This window comes from Aulonocara sp. 'chitande type north' Nkhata Bay, linkage group LG23 (assembly GCF_057382095.1).
Source record: "Aulonocara sp. 'chitande type north' Nkhata Bay isolate Kocher_YH1m ecotype deep benthic linkage group LG23, A_spYH_male_GT1.1, whole genome shotgun sequence".
Classification (NCBI taxonomy): Eukaryota; Metazoa; Chordata; class Actinopteri; order Cichliformes; family Cichlidae; genus Aulonocara; species Aulonocara sp. 'chitande type north' Nkhata Bay.
In genome coordinates this window covers 21,528,774-21,551,871 of record NC_141365.1, presented here as the reverse complement: position 1 = coordinate 21,551,871, position 23,098 = coordinate 21,528,774, and the positions used below count along the sequence as shown (strand labels likewise).

The 23,098-nt window shown below is 41.3% G+C and overlaps 1 protein-coding gene across 1 annotated transcript; it reads left to right on the top strand.

Moving 5' to 3' along the window:
- Window positions 1-4,451: 4,451 nt before the first annotated feature.
- Window positions 4,452-21,869, top strand: LOC147301681 (NLR family CARD domain-containing protein 3-like). The gene is made up of 12 exons (XM_086284170.1): window positions 4,452-4,567; window positions 9,509-9,640; window positions 9,724-9,822; window positions 10,307-10,423; window positions 11,134-11,215; window positions 11,379-11,607; window positions 16,178-18,026; window positions 18,709-18,882; window positions 19,024-19,197; window positions 19,586-19,759; window positions 20,236-20,282; window positions 20,375-21,869. Exons 2-12 carry the CDS (start codon window positions 9,552-9,554, stop codon window positions 20,905-20,907), a joined length of 3,567 nt encoding a protein of 1,188 aa, XP_086140296.1. The 5' UTR covers window positions 4,452-4,567; window positions 9,509-9,551; the 3' UTR covers window positions 20,908-21,869.
- Window positions 21,870-23,098: the final 1,229 nt, after the last annotated feature.

The window sequence follows — 23,098 nt, the reverse complement described above, 5'->3', positions numbered from 1 at the left end:
CTCTGCGACTGTGTGTTTCCTGGGTGAGAGAGCGCCTTTTCGTTGTTGTTGTTGTTGTTGTGCTAAGCTAACAGGCAGAATGCTACAAGCATAGCTCTAAAGAATGTAGCATCATGGGCAGTGTAGTCCGTGTTGCAGGGAGAATGGACTGCCATACACGTTATGAGTCTGTGAGCGCGAGGAGGGAGAAAAAGGGGAGTGGAAAGGTACGAGTTGTCATCGAGGAAAAACGGGAGCTGGAAGCATGTAAATATAATAATAACCACTGCAGCCAAGAAGAGTGCCCGACGAGCCCAGTTGTAAGTAAGCTATTAAGACTCGACTGTACGCCGTGTTCGTGTTTTCCTCCGAAAACAACAAGTTCCGTTGGAGCAGCCTTTCAACGCCTCTCTCTGTCTCTCGCAAGAAAAGTTGACCCACACAACAAAGTAAAGCTATTTTTCGGCTACGAGCCGACAGGGACCCCGCTGTATTAGTCAGAGGTCCCTTTACTACAGTTCGGAGTTGCGGACCTTCAGTAATAGTAATAAATCACACAGCAATAGTACATTCACGTTATTGTAAAAAGCATGATAATATATTAAGTAATCCAAAGTATTCAGAATACGTTACTGTCATCGAGTAACGTAACGGAATACGTTACAGAATACATTTTGGGGCATGTATTCTGTATTCTGTAATGGAATACATTTTAAAAGTAACCTTCCCAACACTGTGGATACATGCTCCTCTAAGATCCATAAAATGACATGTGGTGTGCCCCAAGGGTTGGTTTTAGGCCCTGTACTTTTTAATTTGTATATGCTCCCTCTCAGCGGTGTCATCAGGAGGCATGGAGTGAACTTTCACAGTTACGCTGATGACACTCAGCTGTACATCTCCGTGTCTCCTGATGACACCAGACCAATGGATGCCCTTTTAAACTGTATTCTAGATATAAGATCTTGGATGTCAGAAAACTTTTTACAGCTTAACCAGGACAAAACTGAAGTTTTAATCCTCGGTCCTGAGACTCAGAGAGAAAAAACTCTTGTCTAAATTAGAGGCATTTTCACTATGTCCTTCGCTACAAGTGAAAAACCTGGGTGTTATTTTTGACTCTGAGCTTGGTTTTATCCCACATATTAAACATGTAACCAAAATTGGATTTTATCATCTAAAAAATATAGCCAGAGTCCGCCCTATTCTCTCTCGGGCCAACACGGAGATGCTGATGCATGCTTTTATTACCAGTCGCATTGATTACTGTAATGCCCTGCTCTCTGGTCTTCCTAAAAAGAATATTTCAACTTTACAACTTTTACAAAACTCGGCAGCTGATGAAGACCTTACTCTATTTATATTTATATTTATATTGTATCCCGTTCTTATTTATTTTATCGTTTTACCCTGTATATATCCTATTGTGTCATATCTCCAGTGTTTCCTCAGAGGGCGCTCTCTGCACCGGGGCTTTGATCGACCGTGGCTGCTGGGGCTCTGGGGGTCCTCTCAGCCTGGCTGGGGGGCTTCTTTGCCTCCCTCCTGCTGTGTGCCCAGCCTGGAGGCTGCGGTCTGTGACCGGCTCCCCGTGCAGACGGCTCCCTGTTATAGTGTTTCCTCACTTGGCTCATGCGAGCCCAGCCCAATTTTACTCTTTAAGTGTGTGTGTGTGTGGGGGGGATATGCGTGTATTCACATCGTTTATGTTAATGAGAGTGTGGGGAGTGAGTTGGAGGGTGGGGTGGGGTGGGCTGCTTTTAACCATGTAAAGCACTTTGTGCTACATTTTTTTTTTTTGTATGAAAAGTGCTTTATAAATAAAGATTGATTGATTGATTGATTGATTGATTGATTAAAACATAACCTTAGAAGTTTTGCTGGTTGACTGATACAGCTGTCTCAGGGCCTCCTGGAGACTGCAGTTAATCTCTTGGTAGTCAAACTAAAAGGAAGAATGAAAGAATAGGAAAGAAAAATGTTCTGTTCTTCTCCCCTCTGCTCTTCTTCCCTTTTCTGGGAGGCAGTGGGGAGGTAGAGCGTACAGCATGATCCGGCAGGGGGGTGTGGGAAGCCAGATCGGGCGCCCCCCTTCTGGCTCTCCTCTCTGCTCTCTCCTATCTTTTCTTACTTACTTGTCTTACTTCTCTCTGTCACCTTTTCTGTCCCTTTGGAAAAATGAGGCTCCATAAATCTAAATCCTACCTTAGCCTCTGAGCACCTGACCTGAGCACCAGTCAGAGGACACAAATCAGATCATGTCAAGTCTCATTTATCCGTTTGCTCAGATTATCACAAAGTTGCTTCTTGCTAACTTCATGCAGTTCTGTCTTGATTTACTTGTGATGACACTCATATAGTATTTTTTGTTATTTCTTAATTTTTTATGTTACAAATTTTTTATGAGCGTGTTACAAATACAACGAAGGCTTCTACAGACAAAAACATGGCTGTGCCATGGGCTCCCCTGTGTCACCTATTGTAGCCAACCTTTACATGGAGGAAGTGGAAAGGAAGGCTCTTGGCTCTTTCAAAGGAAGAGTACCCAGCCACTGGTACAGATATGTAGACGACACCTGGGTCAAAATCAAGACACAAGAAGTGGAATCCCTCACTGCATACATTAACGCTGTGGATAAAAACATCAAGTTCACCAGGGAAGACACAAAGGATAACTGTTTGCCTTTCCTGGACTGCGCTGTGCACATCAAAGAGAACGGCAACCTCAACATCGAAGTTTACCGGAAGCCCACACACACGGACCAGTACCTCCTCTTTAACTCCCATCGCCCTCTGGAACACAAACTTGGAGTAATTAGGACCCTACACCACCGGGCAGAACATGTTCCCTCTAAGCCTGAAGGGGAAAAGAAGGAACACACACATGTAAAGGAAGCACTCAAAACGTGCGGCTATCCTAATTGGACGTTCTTAAAGTCAGCAAAGAGGCACAGAAAAGAAGATCAGATACCAGCGAGGGAGGATAAGAAGGATAGACGTAACAACATTGTCATCCCCTATGTAACCGGTGTATCAGAAAAACTCAGGAGAATTTTCTCCAAGCACGACATCCCGCTGCATTTCAGACCCAGCAACACGCTCAGACAAAAACTGGTTCACCCAAAAGACAAAACTCCAAAACACAGACTTAACAATGTGGTGTATGCTGTACAGTGCAGCGAGGAATGCCCAGACCTCTACATTGGAGAGACCAAACAGCCACTTCACAAGCGTATGGCACAACACAGAAGAGCCACCTCCACAGAACAAGACTCAGCAGTCCATCTGCATCTAAAGGACAAAGGTCACTCTTTCAAGGATGCCAATGTTCACATTTTGGACAGAGAGGACAGATGGTTTGAAAGAGGAGTGAAAGGAAGCCATCTATGTCCACTTTGAGCGACCATCTTTGAACAGAGGCGGTGGTTTACGACACCAACTGTCTGCCATCTATAATCCAGTTTTGAGTTCCCTCCCAAGACTTCTTAATGCCCACTCACATCCTGGGCTATCTGACCTCAGGAAATCACATGATAGGGTGGGGCGAGGTTTCAAAATGAGCTCACCCAAAACCCTGGCTGATTGGGACCCACACCCATTTTCACACCTTGGCTCAAGCGATTAGAGGATCATCAGGGGGTCCTCTTGTCCCTCTGTGGGGGGTTACTCCCACTGGGTTTAAATCTGGGACTCTCCACCATTTGACCTTAGAACTGAAGAAGCTTCTCGGATGAGAGGTTAAACGTCTTCAAGCAACTTAAAGAAGTCCAGACGCTTTTCTTTGCAAGCTCCTTTGACTACGATGACCTGGATGATTGAGAACCTTCACAGACATATGTTACATTTTATATTGATTTCATGTTTATCCTTGTTTTGAGCAGTGTGTGGAGCAACTTTTGTGCATTGTCTTCTGCTTATAATTTATTGTTTATATGGTCATTTTATTGCTGATAATTTATTCAGTGTCTTGTTTGTGAACTGTGTTTTCATTATTTGTAATGTTTCGGTTGCATCTTAAATTTCCTCTGAATTGTCTAAACTGGTGACCTTAAAGGTTTCTGCACAAAATAAAAACAAAACAAAAAATTATTTAAATTACATTTTTCAAATAAGACATTTCATTCAGTGTCAGTTTTAATTAATTCTAGTTTTTGCATTTGAACTTTTCCAATCCTGAATTTCATGCCAGAAAAATGTTTAAATTATTTTGGGGCAGGGAAAACAAAAAAGTACTAAATTTAATGCAATAGAGGACAAAAACGTAGCTCTATGTCACAGGATGGGCAGCCTTGATATTCCAAATAGAGCACAGAGTGTGGGTGCTGGCACTGTTAAATATTGTATCTCTAACATATAGCAGCTGCAGGTTAATTATTGATGGCATTAAAGTCATTTCAGTGTGAAGCTAATCTTTGACATGTGAGCTGCAGAGTAGGATTCTTTAGTGGTTTGAAGTGTTTTATTTGGCAGAAGTCTCCTGACGCAGAGGAGCGATCACAGAAAAGAAGCAGAGCATTTTCTGTTTTTCAATAGAAAGCTGGTCCAGGCAGCAGAGAGCTGCAGAGTGAAGTTCATAGGAACAAGCTGAGTAAGTGCAACTTTGATTCATTTGTCTCTGAGATTTCTTCTTCATCACAGAGCTGCTGCTCTTTGTTAATGTGTGTTTGTTTGGGGAACAGATTGAGACTCATTACATATCTGATACATCTGTGAATACATCTGTGAATACATCTGGTATTGGATGAAATCAATAAAAACAATACACAAAATTCCTTTAACAAAAAAGTCTTTGATATCCAATTTAGAGCTTTTCAAACCAATCCATGTAAGAAGATCTTTTCCCCCTCACATCACATCACATCAGACAGACAGCTTGTGCTTTTCTTTATCAGGCAACAACAGGTTGTTAACAGTATCATGAAATGTGTCTCAGTGTGCACGTCACATCAGATCCGATCAGAAAAAGTCTGACTGTAATGTGATGTTTAGTAAGATGGACTCTGAACAAGCTCACCATCAAACTGTAAAACTATAAAAATCCTGTATTTCATGTTGATGATGAGATTGTTTTATGAAGGATCATAGTTCATTCCTTTTAAATATTCTCCATAATTCATGGAGAATATTTAACAGGAATTGCTAAGAGCCCCCTGCTGGTTCCCTCTAAGTCAGGGGTGTCAAGCATTAGGCTCAGTGTACTGAATCAGCCCAGCAAAGACTAATCCTACCTGCTGGACGACTTCGGAATTTTTTGGATTTCTAACTGTATTTTTATGTATTTTTATGTGTGAAACTGGGCGTGGGTCCAAATCAGCCTGAGCCACACCTTGGCTCAGGCGATTAGAGGATCATCAGGGGGTCCTTTTGTCCCTCTGTGGGGGGTTACTCCCACTAGGTTTATATCTGGGACTCTCCACCATTTGACCTTAGAACTGAAGAAGCTTCTCGGATGAGAGGTGAAACGTCTTCAAGCAACTTAAAGAAGTCCAGACGCTTTTCTTTGCAGGCTCCTTTGACTACGATGACCTGGATGACTGAGAACCTTCACAGACAACTATTTCAATGATTGTGCTTGCCAACTCATTGGATATTGAACAACCAAGTGAGCAGGAGGGCTATAGTTATAACTGAGAATTTGAGTTTTAGACATATTAATTTTATAGCCAGAGAGTTTCCCAAATTTTTGGCATAAATTCATCAACGAAGGCAGGGAGTTAGTGGGCTGATCTAGGTATATCAATATGTCATCCGCATAGCAAGCAAGCTTGTGTTCCTGTCCTGCAATGGTAATCCCCTTAATATCTTTATTTTGTCTAATTGATTGTGCCAAAGGTTCTAAATACAAAGCAAACAGAAGCGGGGACCAAGCACAGCCTTGTTTATTTCCTCTCTGCAGAACAAAGCTATTTGAGAGAGAACCATTAACTTTAATTCTTGCGGTGGGATTAGTATATAATGCCCTCACCATATCAACAATTCCCTTATGTAAGCCGAATTTATCCAAGACTTTGTATAGAAAGTCCCAATTTACGGAGTCGAAGGCCTTTTCTGCATCAATACTCATAAGCATGGCTGTACTCTTAGATGTCTGTATCTGATGTATTATGTGAAGAGTTCTACGTATATTATCCTGGGTCTGTCGTCGTCTTATGAACTCTGTTTGGTCATTACTAATCAGGTCAGGTAAAATTTCTTCCATTCTCCTGGCCATTATCGAAATAAACAGTCTATAATCTATGTTAAGGACAGAAATGGGTCTATATGAGCCACACTCCATTTTGTCTTTCCCTTCTTTCGGGATAGCCGAGATGATAGCCTCCTTCCAACTCGGCGGCATTTGCGCTGTTTTTAACACACAGTTAAAAGTAGTGAGTAATGTAGGGATCAAGTCCTGTTTAAATTCCCAATACCACTCCGCGGTGTAACCATCGGAGCCTGGTGACTTATTGTATTTCAACCTATTGATGGCATTCATAAGTTCAGCTTCCGTCACCTCCGCTATCATCATTTTATTTTGTTCCTCATTAAGGCTTGGTAGGCATAAAGAATTCAGGAAATCGTCCATTTCATACTCAGCCCCCCGTGGGACTCCCGCATATAATGTTTTATAAAATAATTCAAAGGCATCCTGTATCTTACTAGGATGAGTCATTATATTTCCTGTCTCTGGGTGTTTAATTTTAGTTACAGTATTCTCCGCTATCTTCTTCTTAAGTTTCCACGCTAAAATTTTCATTGATTGCGATCCCCCTTGATAATACTTCTGTTTCAAATATAAAAATTTTCTCTTTATCGTTTGTGTACTCAACGTATTTATTTCAGTTCTGATCGTTGTTAATTTCTGCAGAGTACCCGCTGAAGACGTATGTTTGTGCTCCCTTTCTAATTGTTTTTGAATCTCTTGTAATTCTTCCATTTTTTTCTCTCTTACTTTTTTTTGGAAGGAGGCAAACGCTATAATCTTCCCCCTCATGACAGCTTTTAATGCATCCCATAGTATCGGAGGTGACACCTCCCCATTATCATTAATTTCGAGATAGACTTTGAGCTCTTTCCTTGTTACTTTCCTAAATTCCACATCTTTAAGCAGAGATGAATTCAATCTCCAAATTGAAATTTTGGGGTATACGTTCATATCAATCGTCAGATACAGCGGTGCGTGGTCACTTATATCTATCGAGCCCATCTCGCATGTTAAGATTTTATCCCTATCTCTTCCAAACGTCAAAAAATAATCTATCCTCGTGTAAAGGGAGTGTGGGGCTGAGAAATGAGAGTAATCCCTCCTTGTAGGAAAGCGATTTCTCCATACATCAATTAAACCCACCTCATCAAACAATGCTGAAATTTTTTTATATAAGGTACTCAAGGTACTCCCGGCTTCTTTCTATTAGAGCTATCTAGATCCGGCTGCAGGCGTACATTCAGATCGCCGCCGCAAATTAAAGGGCCTTGAGTTTCTGTCACCATTATATTAACAATGTTCTTAAAAAAACTTAAGTCACTTCCTGGTGGGGCGTACACATTCATTAAAGTAACCTGATTACCATCAACTGTTCCCCGGACCAGTATAAACCTCCCATCCTTATCTTTAAGTTCGAATGACTTTTCAAAGTTCAATGCCCTGGAAATCAAAATCACCACACCCCGTCTGCGGCCGGATTCATACGCTGAGGAGAACATGTTTGTAAAGCCCATCCTCTTAAGTTTTTCATGTTCATTATTATTTAAGTGTGTTTCTTGTAAGTATACTATCTGTGCTCGATCTTTCTTCATTTTAGTCAAAATTCTACTTCGCTTAATAGGATTCGTGAGCCCGTTCACATTAAAGGATATAACCTTAATTCCCTTAGCACTTAGCATTTTCCGAAATAAAGTATCCAAACTTAAGTAACTTATCGACTGGTAAACTCCCTTTAAAAACCCGAGCAATGAACAACAACAACCGTCCAAAACCGGACAAACCCCCCCAAAAAAACAAAAAAAAACCCACAAAATTTTTTTTAATCATTTAGTAAGGGGAAAGTATTTGTTATCTCACCCACTTCGACAGAACAGTATATCTCCATTAATCTCCTGTCGTAGAGGGGGAGCACCTTCTAGAAAGCTGAAGCTGCTCACGAATGGGTCTTTCTCTGTGTCCCTCCGAGTCACACCGCTGCGACATTCCCGTCTTCTCCCACGTCAAATTTGACAGCTGCTCCGTTAGGGTCTGCTTCGGGACGACTTTAGCGATCTGGAATCCCCTTGTCCACATATCCGCCGTCGCTTCCTCCGCAGTCGAGTAGAGCCCAGTTCCCTCTTGATAGAAGACCCTCAATTTGGCAGGATAGGGCGTCTGGAATCTTATGTTCTGTTGTTTCAGATCTCTTTTAGCTTCAGCGTAGTCCTTACGTTTTCGCAGGATAGCTGGCGCGTAGTCTTGATCGAAATATATTCTCTGACCATTCAGCAGAACAGTCCTCTTGGCCCACGCTTTGCGCAGAACTTCTTCCTTTGTGTCAAAGCGGGCAAAACAGATCAATATCGAACGTGGGGTTCCCTCTCGGTTCCTCACTGCTCCCAGAGCCCGGTGTGATCTCTCGATACTCGGGAGGTTGAGGCATTCCGTCAATACTTTTTCCACAAAAACTGGCATTGAAGACCCTTCTGCTCCTTCGGGGACATTATACAGCCTCAGATTCTTTCGCCAGGCCCGGCTATCCTGATCCGCGATTTTATTTTCTTGCTCGCCGATAATTTTTAGCATCTTTAGCATCACCTGTTCCACGTTTTGGACCCGGTCTTCCATCTTCGTGATACGGGTTTCTGCTTCGGTTATCCTATTATTGGCTCTGACCAAGTCTGATTTAAATTCTTGGAACTCTCTCCGAAAGTCCCGTAGTTCTTCCAGTATCGTGATCAAAGCCGAGCCTTCGTCCGTGTTAGCCCTAGCATTGGCTTCATGTCGAGGTGGCGATGCCGCTGCCGAAAACCCTTCGTTTACGCGTTCTTCTGCCGAGCCTTTCTGTTTATCTCTTTTCCCCATGTTCACCCCGCTTATACCTCTACTATCTATCAAAAATTGGTAATAATTATGACACTTCACGGGGTGAACGACTTAATTATGAGAGAGAGCTACTCGTTAGACTGCCATGTGTTGGGATGACGTCACCGGAACCGGCCAAATTATCTATCCTAAGTAAGCATAACTTTGTTTTTTCGAGGCAATGAGTTTGCATACTTTTCCTGCTAACTCATTACTGTACAGCTTTTCATTTTTTTCCTTCTGATTATCGAATTAGGGGTTCAGGTGATGAGGAAGAAATTAAAATATTCAGTCAAAGTAGCTTCATGGCTCCATCTAGTGGACTGATAGTAGAAGTAGAGCAGCTGATGGCAGCTTCCTCTGCCTCACACTGCTGTCTGACTGCATTCAGCTGACACTGAGATGAAGCAGAAAAGAAGCAGCTGATATTTGGACAGCACACATGATGGAAAGGAGGATTTCAGTTGATGTGCACATGAATGATTTGTGTTTCCTCGGAAGGTGAAGGTAGAAAGTGTGTGTGAGCTGACATCAATTCAGCAGCATGGATCAGTGTGAGGACAGAGAGGAGGGGGTCCCTCCCTCTAAAACCACTCTGTGTGGGGAACATGAGAGCCAGACCAAAGCTCAGAGGTGAGATGACCATCTCTAACTGTCCATGACTTTTTCCATGTCACAGCTCAGCACTCACATCACTGCTCCATCATTATTCACAGGAACCAACCTGGACCTGAACCCAGCTGTGTGTCCTTAAAGAGCAACTTCTCAAAAGGTATCGGTGAAGATTTTATGGGACAACATTCTCCACCAGAAAGGTAACATGTAAATGTCTTTACTCTTTTTTACGCATACATTTTTGTGTTCGTGTGCTACACGGTCTGTATTAAAGTTTGTTTTTGTTTTAATAAGAATACCTTAGCCTTTCTTAACAAACATAAGTTGTGTTGTTTGTCCTTTCAACAGTGGCAGGACACACTTCACTCCCAGAAGCTGTAAACAACGAAACAATCAACATATTTTGACACAAAACACTCAGTTTTTTAAAAAGAAAAAAAAATCTTCCAGTTATAATGATAGTGAATAATAAATATTATAATGTTATTGAACCTTGTATATTGGAAAAAAAAAATTCAAGGACAGAGTCTTGGAGTGCAGGAGTGCCTCTCACATTGATGAATCACAGTGTAACTGCAGTAGCATTTGTAGTTCTGATGTGTGAGTTGACCACCTCTGACTGTCCATGACTCTTCTCCATGTCATAGCTCAGCACTCACATCACTGCTCCATCATTATTCACAGGAACCAACTTAGACTTGAGCCTTGGCCTATACCTGAACCCAGCTGTGTGTCTTTAAAAAGCAACTTCTCAAAAGGTATTGGTGAAGATTTTAGACAACAGCATTCTCCAGCAGAGAGGTAATTTGCTTTTTTAATAAATGTTCAACTCTTTTTACACACATTTGAGTGAATAATAATAATAATAATAATAATAATAATAATAATAATAATAATAATAATAATACCTTAGTCTTTCTGATCAAACATAAGTAGTAATGCCTGTCCTTTCAGCTGCAGCTAGGTTTGTTTTTAAATAATCAATCAAAAATTATGTTAAATAATGAATTATCAGTAATAAATATTAATAATAATGTTATTGACCATTAAATATATTTACAAGTACAGAACCTCAGAGTGCAGGAATGCATCTCTGGTTTTCTGGGTGATGTGCTGTTCTAGCGGCACACAGTAAATGAACTGGAGTGTATGCAAGTCTGATGTGTCAAAGAGGTTGAGTCCCCTCATTAAACTTGAAATCTCTAAATAATGGCTTTAATATTTAGTCCTATTATAGCTGATAAAGTACAGAGTTTAGAAATATACACACATGTGATTTTTTAAATTGTAATTTTCTTTTTAAATTCTGTATTATCATTAACTGATCTAACACAGTAACTGTTAAAACCAGGAAATCAATGTGGAGCAACAAGAGTCAAAAAAAGTGATCTCAGCGGGAGTGGAAACTATTTCTGTGGGGTTATTACAACCACAGGGAGTCACTTGCTTCAATGTTTTGTCAAAATATCAGTTACTACATACACTTTGAACTAATCATGATTTCTCCACAGAGTGGACACGAAGACCTCGGTGGTTCCCAGTGGTCATTCTGCACAGCAGCAGAATCCAAAACACCTGGACTCCATATTTATGGTCTGTACATGTACAACAACTACTGTATTTTTACATCTATTCTGTTCACAGTCATCTACATGATGCTGTTTATAGACCAGTGCAATGTCAGTGTTTCATGGATCTTATATTGTGGTCCACAATTTCAGTCTAACTGGTTTATTAATGCAGTGTTGTGTTCCAGCTGCTGGAGGAAAACATTATCACTTTTGTGAAGAATGAGTTGAAGAAGATCCAGGAGGTTCTGAATCCCGGTTACGGGCAAAACCCAGAGCGTCAGAAGGAGGATGAGGAGGTGTTAGACACTGAGAATCAAGAGCAGAGGAACAGCAGCAGAGAGGCATTTGTGAAAATCACACTGCACTTCCTGAGGAGAATGAAGCAGGAGGATCTGGCTGACTGTTTGCAGAGCAGTAAGAAGATTTCTCTCAATATTTAAACTGCTCCATAAATGTGATGAAGAAAGTTTGCAAAAGAATCTATGCAGTCCTGTGAAAAATGATCATACTTATTGCTGGAGCATTCAGGTGTGTTTTAAGACGTTGCCAGAGTCTTAACAAGAGTGGATGTCCTATAAAATTTATACAATCATGTTACGTAAGGCCCCAAATGGGCGCCGTGCAAGAAAGTAGTAGCTCTAATATTGACCAGTAAGGATACACGCACACTGCAATGGGGTACACAAGAGTTTTTTCCTCAGAGTCAAACTACTGGCTGAGACAACTCTGGCCAGGAATCCAAGGCCCAAAGCCGCCACGGTCAGGGTTGTAAGCCTGGTTACAAACAGGGGAAAGGTGGTCACTTGGAAGAACAAGCAGCCAAAAACATATCAATCCTGCATCTTCCTCAGAAAGGTGTCATTTGAGGTTGGGCCTCCACATTAAAATCCTGGGGCTTCCACTCTCGAGCTGAAATTTCCCTAAAACTTGTCCAGTTTCCTTTTCATGGGCACAGAGAGTCTCCAATCCAGTGTTCTTTCTCCCAGCAGATCCACACAAATCCCATTTAAAATGAGTCCTCCCTCCAACATCCTCAGATTATTTTAAAAGCAAAACCAGGCCAGGTTAAAAATATTTTCTTTAAAATGTGCACACTTATTTTTGGAGTCTCCGAGGCTTCCCTGCTGCACCAGTGTCCTACAACCCCCCCTTACTGTTTCCTTCCTGAGAAGGGCTCCAGTCCTGAAATACACTGGCTAATGATGATGATTGGGGACCAGTGAAAACACAGCTGAACATAATGAAACAGAAAGTAGAACTAATGACACTTAGACAGAGGGCTGGCATGGTGAAGTACCCCCCCTTTCAAAGGCCAGTACCCGGCGGCCCAAAGAAAATACACCAGAGGGGGCAGAGGGGGTTCAAGACGAAGAGACAGAGTCCAAACATGAACAGTTCAGGGGGGCGGCCACAGGGAAGGCAGCAGCGGCAACTTAGCAGATCCAGAGGCCGACCACGCCGGTGACAAGGTCCAGTCAGCGGCCTGCAAGGTGGCCGCCAATGTCAAATCGGATGTGGGCGAGGAGGTAGCATGGGAATCGCTGGACTAGAAGAACCATGACCAGATAGCAACAGGGCAGCTGCAGGCGACGGCATGGGAGCCGGCGGTGGCGGGGCAGCTGCAGGCGACGGCGTGGGAGCCGGTGGTGGCGGAGCAGCTGCAGGCGACGGCGTGGGAGCTGGCGGTGCAGGGCCAGCAGGGACGGAAACCTTTGCCTGAAGAACTGAACAAGAGGATGAATGCGTGACAAGGCCAGAGACTGGATAGGAGATTGGGCAACGGGCGACTGAGCTACGGGAGAGTGGACTACAGACCTGACTGACTGGAATACAGGGGACTGGGCGACAGACTGAGCCACAGGTGACTGGAGGACAGGAAGAGACTGGACTACAGGTGACGGGAGGACAGTCTCCTCCTGTCCTCCCGTCACCTGTAGTCCAGTGACTGGGCTACAGGTGACGGAACAGAAGGAGACTGGACTGTCTGGCTGGAGACTGAGCTACAGGCAACTGGAGGACGGGAGACTGAGCTACAGGTGACTGGAGGACGGGAGACTGAGCTACAGGTGACTGTGTTACTGTTGGTGAGGTTAATGGCTGAGCTGATGGTTGGGTTAGAGATGGTGACAGTGCTGCAGCCTGAGATAATAAACCGGGTGCTTGAGCTGGGAATAGGTCTGTCAACTTAACCAGGGATTGAGCTACGGTGTGAAAAGATGGATGAGGAGGTGGATGAAGTGGTAGACTGGCACGTGGAGAGGCTAGCTCTTCCGAGCCTCTAGGGAGGTCAGCCTGGATTCTGGCTGTGCTGGGACAGGCACAGAAGGTGGCTGGACACCAGTCATCCCCACCTGAGAAACAGGAATGGTTGTGGAGGTAGACTGGGTCACAGCTGCCCTCGTCCTGGGAGCTGGCACAGGAACAGGCAATAGCTGAACATTAACTGCCCTCACCTGAGCAGGATGAAGGGAATGGCGGACTTTGAGGTACCTTGCTAACAGGAAAAGGCTGAACTATTGATGAGGAGATTTTGATTGAGTGGGAGAAATTATCTGATCTAGTGGTGTGAATGTCATTAGTAACGTCCTGGGATAATGAAACAGTCTCTTTGGAAGAGGGGATCAGACTTCTCAGCATCGCTGTGAATGTCTATGCCAGGGCGCTGAAGAGGTTAGTTGAGTCTCAAATAAAGGAAGAACAATGTTGTTTTCAACCTGGTCAAAGAACACTAGACCAGCTCTTTATCCTCCTGTGGATATTTGATGGTACGTAGGAGTTTGCCATTCATGTTTTGTGGAATTAAAGAAGGCATTTGACTGCATCCCTTGGAGTATCCTGTGGGGAGTAGCTCAGGTGTATTGAGTGTCTGGCTTGTTGCTACAAGACATTCATTCCCCATATAACAGTTACATGAACTTGTTCTGCATTGCCAGCAATAAGCTGAACTTGTTCCCAGAGTGTGTCGGACTCCAGCGGCCGTCCTTTTGTCACTTGAATCCTGTTCAGAATTCTTATGCACAGAATTTCTAGACATAGCCAGATGGCAGAAGGATTCCACTTTGATAGCCTCAGAATTTCATCTCCTCTTTTTGCAGATGATGTTGTTCTGTTGGGTACATTAGGCGGTGGCATCCAGCTCAACCTGGAGGGTTTAGTGTTGAGTTTGAAGAACACTGTGGATGTTGTCACTTACAGAATAATTTCTTGGCACTGATCCCATGAATACCAGTGAATCTGGATTTTTTTTCATTGCATTAAGTTTCTCATCTGAAGCTGACAGATCAGACCTCCACATGTTTTATTGTTTTTCTTGTAATCTGTTAGTCTTTTTCATATGAACATTGATTCCAGTTTGTTTGTTTTTTTACTCGAGTCAGAGTGAGTGTCTTGGGGAAAATTATATTCAGCACACGTGTTATTTGAGCCCAAGTATCTTTAAAAAAAATTTCCACTTATATTTATATATTTGTTCACTCCTCCACTGCAGCTGAGCCAGGGACCACACCTCCGCCACAATATTCTACTAATTATAATTTTTTTGTAGAATTTTTTTAAACAGTCATCACTTCCATGGAAACACTTTGGAAAACAGCATCTCTTCTGGCTTCCTCATTTCTCCATAGTGAGACTTTCTCTTTAGTGACCTCCTAACCCAGTATGAACCTTCCAGATCCCTCAGGTCATCTGGATCCGGTCTTTTATCAGTTCCCAGAGTCAGAACCAGACACGGAGAAGCTGCATTCAGCTTTTATGCTCCTTATATCTGGAACAAACTCCCAGAAAGCCTCAGATCAGCTGAAACACTCAGTTTATTTAAATCCAGGTTGAAGACTCACCTGTTCTCAGCTGCATTTGAATAAAGCACCAAATCCACACTTTTAAGCTTAAATTTCAAAACTTACATTTAACTACTGATTTTATCTGTTTTGATGTCATATACTGTTTTGTTTGTTTGTTTGGTAATTAGTTAGTTAGTTTGTTTGCTTGTTTTAATCAATTTTAAATCATGCTTTTTATTTGTTTTTGTTTCTAATGTCTCTGTATAGCACTTTGAATCACCTTGTTGTTGAATTGTGCTATACAAATAAACTTGCCTTGCCTTGCCTTATTTTTTGCCTTAGAAGTGCAGGCTTTTCTCTTAGAAAAATCATCATCAGTTTCTCTGCTTCACCGTAATGTGTTTTGTTATATAAGAAATGTGAGTCGGTCAGTATGCAGACACTGTTTAAATTCTCTACAGATTGCACAGTTGCACAAACATACACATGGCAATGAGAACAAAATATACCAAAAAAATAGACTAGTATGCACATTAGAGATTATTAGGCAGAGTCTCTGAAACAATAGAGTACAACAGTAGATCGTATTATTGTATAATCTACTGTACAATATAAAGCGCCTTGAGGCGACTGCTGTTGTGATTTGGTGCTATATAATTAAAATTGAATAAAATTGAATTGAATTGAATAGATCCCATGGTAATTTTGTGTGAGAACTCATTGTTTGCATAGGATAGGAATATTTGCATGCAAATATTAGTAAATTAAGCCTTATGTCCTTTGGACAGACAATAATAATAAAGTTTGGTCATAAGGCACAGTTTGTGTTTAGAGAAAACTAAACACAGTACAGGAGCACAAATGCCTCATACCAACTGTGAAGCACAGACCTGGGCACCTTGCAGTCATTAAATTAGCCATGAACTCCTCTTTATAAAAAGTTATTCTAGAGACAAATTCTCAAAATGATGATAACTGTCCAGAAGCTAAAACTTGGCCACAATTGGGCCATAGACAAGGGCAGCAGCAAATCAAATATGGCTCAGTAAAATTCAACTCACGAGTGGACTGAAGCATTGAAGCACTTTACACAGTTTTTCACAGGACTGTATATTTATGATAATAATTATCTTGAGGAATGGGATGTTGGGATTATTTAAGTACTATAATTCATTTATTTGACTTATTTGTTGTGTATTTTTCAGAAATGTTTGCTCCACTTTATCAGCATAACCTAAAATCTAAGCTGAAGAGGAAGTTCCAGTGTGTCTTTGAGGGGATCGCTAAAGCAGGAAACCCAACCCTTCTCAATCAGATCTACACAGAGCTCTACATCACAAAGGGAGGGACTACAGAGGTCAATCAAGAACATGAAGTTAGACAGATTGAAACAAGAGCCAGGAAACCAGACAGAGAAGAAACAACAATCAGACAAGAAGACATCTTTCAAACCTCACCTGGAAGAGAGAAACCAATCAGAGCAATGCTGACAACAGGGGTGGCTGGTATTGGGAAAACAATCTTAACTCAGAAGGTAACTGTGGATTGGGCTGAAGAAAAAGCCAACCAGGACATCCAGTTCATGTTTCCATTCACTTTCAGAGAGCTGAATGTGCTAAAAGAGGGAAACTTCAGCTTGATGGAACTTGTTCATTATTTCTTTACTGAAACCAAAGAAGCAGGAATCTGTAGCTTTGAAGATTTCAAGGTTGTCTTTATTTTTGATGGTCTGGATGAGTGTCGACTTCCTCTGGACTTCTGCAATACAGAAATCCTAACTGACCCTAGAAAGTCCACCTCAGTAGATGTGCTGCTGACAAATCTCATCAGAGGTGATCTGCTTCCTACTGCTCGTCTCTGGATAACCACACGACCTGCAGCAGCCAATCAGATCCCTGCTAATTGCATCGACATGGTGACAGAGGTCAGGGGGTTCACTGACCCACAGAAGGAGGAGTACTTCAGAAAAAGATCCACAGACGAGCGACTGGCCTGCAGGATCATCTCCCACATCAAGACATCACGAAGCCTCCACATCATGTGCCACATCCCAGTCTTCTGCTGGATCACTGCTACAGTTCTGGAGGATGTGCTGAAAACCAGAGAGGGAGGAGAGCTGCCCAAGACCCTAACTCAGATGTACATCCACTTCCTGGTGGTTCAGGCCAAAGTGAAGAAGGTCAAGTACGATGGAGGAGTTGAGACAGATCCACACTGGAGTCCAGAGAGCAGAAAGATGATTGAGTCTCTGGGAAAACTGGCTTTTGATCAGCTGCAGAAAGGAAAGCTGATCTTCTATGAATCAGACCTGACAGAGTGTGGCATTGATATCAGAGCAGCCTCAGTGTACTCAGGAGTGTTCACACAGATCTTTAGAGAGGAGAGAGGACTGTACCAGAATAAGGTGTTCTGCTTTGTCCATCTGAGTGTTCAGGAGTTTTTGGCTGCTCTTCATGTTCACCTGACATTTGTGAAGTCTGGAGTCAATCTGATGGAAGAAAATCAAAAAGCCTCCCAGAAATTTAAAACAAGAAAACCTGGAAAGAAACATTTCTACCAGAGTGCCGTGAACAAGGCCTTGCAGAGCCAAAATGGACATCTGGACTTGTTCCTCCGCTTTCTTCTGGGTCTTTCGCTTCATAATAATCAAAGTCTTCTGCAAGGACTGTTGGCACAGACAAATAGCTCACGGACAAATCAAATTGTGTCACAATGTTTGTTGACGCTGACTGGAAGTAGCTCACAGACCAATAGAAAAGCAGCTCAGTATATAAAAATGAGGCTCAGTAGGAATCTGTCTACAGAGCAAAGCATCAATTTGTTCCATTGTCTCAATGAACTGAATGATCGTTCTCTGGTGAAGAAGATCCAACAATCGTTGAGTTCACAACGTTTTTCCACAGATAAACTGTCTCCTGCTCAGTGGTCAGCTCTGGTCTTCATGTTACTGTCATCAGAAGAAGCTCTTGAAGTGTTTGATCTGAAGAGTTACTCTGCTTCAGAGGAGGTTCTTCTGAGATTGTTGCCAGTGGTCAAAGCCTCCAACAAAGCTCTGTATGTACACATATACTACAATATATTCATTAATGAATATACTAGTTCTTTTATGAAAATTAAGGCACTGGACATCATTATCATCAAGGTTTGAGTTAAATCATGTTAAGCCCTGGCCTAGGGGCAACCCAAAGCGCAACATGCAGATGGCTTCCCTGCTCCCCGAGGAAAGGTACAGCAGGACTTGTAATTTCAAACACAGGACATTTTATTTCCCTTTAGCCATAGAAATCAGGGTGGGCATTGCAAAAACAATAAAACATTCTAGAAAGGAAACTCAGCAAACTTATGTACCTATCACAAGAAGCAAAAAGAAAATACAGGCCTCTGACCTGTCTTCCTAACCTAAACCTAAGGGAGAAAAAGGCTTTAAAAGAAAAAGGCTTTCCACCCCTACAGCTACCAGATCAATCTCTACAAAAACAAAACATTATTTACAATATAAATAAAAAAATAACGAATCTAGCTCTTCTGGATAAAGAAAAACTTCATTACACAATACACTCACAATACACAACTAAATACACAGCACGGCCTGCTACACTGATGGGTTCCAATTTATAGTCTTATTCAGTCTAAAGTCTTTTATATAAATTAATAAGTTTATATCACTCGTTCTACCACATTTTCAACCAGATATACACGTTTCTTTATATTTCTCTCCATATTTATGTTTCTTCAGACTGAGCAACTGTAGCCTTTCAGAGAGAAGCTGTGAAGCTCTGTCCTCAGTCCTTAGATCCCAGTCCTCCAGTCTGAGAGAGCTGGACCTAAGTAACAACAACCTAATGGATTCAGGAGCGAAGATGCTGTTTGCTGAACTGAAGAGTCAGCACTGTACACTGGAAACATTAAGGTCGGATGTGTATGTTTGTATGTGGATATTAGAGAGCGTGAGAGAGACATTATTTTTACTATTAAATTCATTAGTTTCTAAGACGTAGCTAAAACAAGTGTCTACATCTTCTACATATTTATATTATTGTATTTTTTTCAGATTAAGTATGTGCAACCTCTCAGAGAGAAGCTGTGAGGCACTTTCCTCAATTCTTGGACTATATCCCACATCTTTAAAAGAGCTGGACCTGAGCAACAATGACCTGAAGGACTCAGGAGTAAAGATGCTTTCTGCTGGACTGAAGAGTCCACAATGTACATTGGAAACTCTAAGGTAATGTTGAGCTCTATTTTTATTGTTTGAGAAAATTAACCACTAAGAATTGTTACCAATACAATTCAAAGGCTCATACGCGTCCACAAAACCGAGTTAGCAGGCAATTAAACTTTATATATGTTAGATGTCAGTATAACTAAATTTTGAAGCAGCATATAAGCATTGTTTAGTGGCTGTAGAATTTTGCTCAAAGCATCAGTGTGTCTTAACTGTAACACAGATGAGCATCTACAAAACATAAATTCACAGTCATTTCTAACTCACCAACTCCCTTACTCAGTGACTGTTTAATTATATGTTGGAAACAGTTTTCTTTTATATTATTCACAGCAGAAAACAATTCTTTCAGAGAACCTGTGATATGAATTGGTTTATGTGTCTGCAGGCTTTCAGGTTGTTTGATCACAGAAGAAGGAAGTAATGATTTGGCTTTAGCTCTGAGCTCCAACCCCTTCCATCTGAGAGAACTGGATTTGAGCTACAATCATCCAGGATACTCAGCAGTAAAGCTTCTGTCTTCTGGAGTGAAGGATCCACATTGGAGTCTTGACACTTTGAGGTATAGAGAGAGCTGCCGCAACAAATTCATGCTGCAAAACTTGCCAAATCCTCAAAGAAGATTTGGCAAGTTTTTATAGATGCAACCTCAATTCTCCTCCTTAACCCACAGATACCTTTTTCTTATGGCACAAATATGGTACCATTTAAGGGGAAATCAAATGGTTTTCCATACAAGATTTACTGCCAAGAAGCATTGTACAACAAGGAAATAATCGTTTAAATACAAATTTCCTCACTTTTTGTGCTACGTTTAAATTTTCTGTCACCAAAGTGACAAAGAATATATTTGCCATGGGTCAGTACAACAAATAAAAAAAGATGTATGTGAAAACATTTGGTTAACTAGTCTGGATTAGTTCAAATGTTGTGCTCTTCTGTCATCACTGTCTAACAGTATGTGTATGAGAGTGATGTAGTGTTCATGTGTGCATGCTGAAAGAGACAGTGCTGGTCTGACCCTCCTCCTCCTTTCAGGGTGGAGCCTGCTGGAGCCCGATGGTTGAGACCAGGTCTGAGGAAGTGTAAGTGTGTTTTTAATGTGATTCATGAAAACAAAGCAGCACACATTCAACCATCTTCAACAGATGTTTATTATGTTTGTTCCCTCCATCAGATGCCTGTGAACTTACAATTGACATGAACACAATTAGCAGAGAACTTCATCTGTCTGACAACAACAGGAAGGTGACACGTGGACGACCATTTCAGTCATATCCTGATCATCCAGAAAGATTTGAACGGCCTCAGTTTCTGTGTCGTGATCCCCTGAGGGGTCGCTGCTACTGGGAGGTTGAGTGGAGAGGATATTCTGATCTATCTGTAAGTTACAGCAAAATCAAAAGGAAAGGAAGAAATAATACTGGTGCATTTGGATGGAATGATCATTCCTGGAGTTTGTGGTTCTCTGAAAGTAATCCTTACTGTGTCTCTTACAATAACAAAAAAACACATATCTCCTCCTCCTCCTCCTCTGTCTCTAACAGAGTAGCAGTGTATGTGGACTGTCCTGCTGGCACTCTGTCCTTCTACAGAGTCTCCTCTGACACTCTGATCCACCTCCACACCTTCAACACCACATTCACTGAACCTCTTTATCCTGGATTTACACTCTGGGATAGAGCATCAGTGAGTCTGTGTGTAGTTTAGTATAAAGAGTGTCTTCTTGTTATAAATATACTCAGCTGAATCTGTATCAGAGTACAGTTAAGTCTGTAAATATCTGTCTATTTCACTTAGACACACATTTTCAGATTCCTGGATTAAGACAAATTTAAAAACTGCTCAGAGACATTCACACATTATTACCTAAAGAAGTTTTCGTTCACCCTATTTTTATTCATACTCACTCTTACAATACTGAAATGATAACTATGCTGTAACCTGTTTGTGATGTATAAATAACCAGGAAATTATTGTTATGTTACGAATTATGTTTACATTTTTGCAGTTGTAGACAATGTTCCTTGTTTTTTACACTGCACCTGTTTTTATAGCATGTATTTGGTGTTTAAAACAAAATGCTGTGTTATGTTTTTTTTTAGCCAAAATCTGAACAAATCAGAAAACATCTTAAAACTGAGACCTTCGGTTGCCTTTAACAGCCTGTTGACTCGGTTGTTTATAAAGAACCAGGGATCAATTTCATATGAACAAAAACAAAAAGAAAAGAAATGACAGCTAAGGTTACTCACAGTTGCCTTGCCCCAATGTTTAACTTCTAGTCTCTTAATCTAATGTTATCTTTTAAATAAAGTGCACAAATGACTAATATCACCAAATATGTAACTCCACCCGGGGTAACTAGGGACATACCCATACAAGTTCAACCCAAACTTGCCTGAACCTAAGTGGAGGGCTTTTTTCTTTCTTTAAAAATCTGTGAATATTTTACACATTTGCATTAGAATGGCCGATATTTATTTTCCTCCAATTAAATAAATTGTTTCTACTCATTCTTTCTGAGGTTTAAGTAATTAATCCAACACTTCTCCACTTCTTATTCTGGCTGGTTTCTGTGATTGAAAGAGTAACAGTGAAAATAATATCTTAAGATTTTTAATTAATTGATGTTGTGATTGTAGTGTAATTCCAGATCATTTTTCTCACTCACTTATATACTGAAGGTGAATTTATATCAGCTTATTACTTGTTTAATTTTTCAATAAAATGGTGTCATATGACAAAGATCAGCTGTTTGGATGTCTCTGTTTTTCTATTTATCTGTGGCTGCAGCTGCAGACTCTTCCTCACTGATCAGTCTGCAGACTGTTTACTCAAAATATTAATTTGTCTGGTAAATATCAGCAATCGCTGAAAGGTTCCCACTGTTTGTTTTAGCGGGACAACAATACGAAAGCTTCAAATAATCCGATTACAGCCAGGGATGATAAAATAAAAACTTCAAAACAGTTAAGAGCTTCAACATGCAGATGATTGGAAGATGATTCAACAATTATCAGAACAGATCCAGATTAATTTTCTGGTATAAATGAGAAAACATCACTTCACTGGTTGCTTTAATTCTGTCACAATATATACATTGAGACCGAAATCACAGAAGAACCCAAGATTGAGTAACATGCGGTGACCATCAGATTGATCTCTATTCTCTGTCCCAAGTAGAAAAAAATATACTGCATTGCTTTTCACAAAATAAAGGCACCAAACATCAAAGGAACATCAGAGGCACTAGCGTTACTATTTCTTAGCCTGCCCCACTCCACTTCAGTTTCAGTTTCAGCCTGAACAACAGTCAGTCAGCTTCATTCAATCCAGAGCCAGCAGCATAGTTTAGATTGGAGAAATCCTCATTCACACAGGTTTACTTCAAGAATTATTTTCACGTTGTTCTTTTTAACCTGGTGAACATGGCTCGAAGGGCTAATTCTACATCAGAAAATCAAAAGGATTGACATCATCTGGTCAAATACACACATAACTAATGCACCTGCAGTATCAGATATGCCCAGACAGCAACTCTGGCGATTTTCATCCATTTTTATGGAAACAACCTGCCAAACAAATTCCAAAGGGCAGCGGCAGTTTTATCACAAATCCCGGTTATAGTGTTATGATTGACTTTTGAGGTGTCAGAGGTCACAGCCTGGCCCAAACACTGTAAGCAACATGGGGTGGTAAATGAGAAGATAAACTATAAGCAACTCAAAAAGATGTTTACTTATCAGGAAATATCTGATGTGTGAAAACTATATGGCTGCGTGGCAGTGTGCACAAAGAACAAAAGGATGAGCATGCTGTTGCAGAAGTCAGTCTCAGCACAGCATGATGAAGGATGTCTCGGGTCCTAAAATGTGTCACAGTGGGAGATGAAGCCATT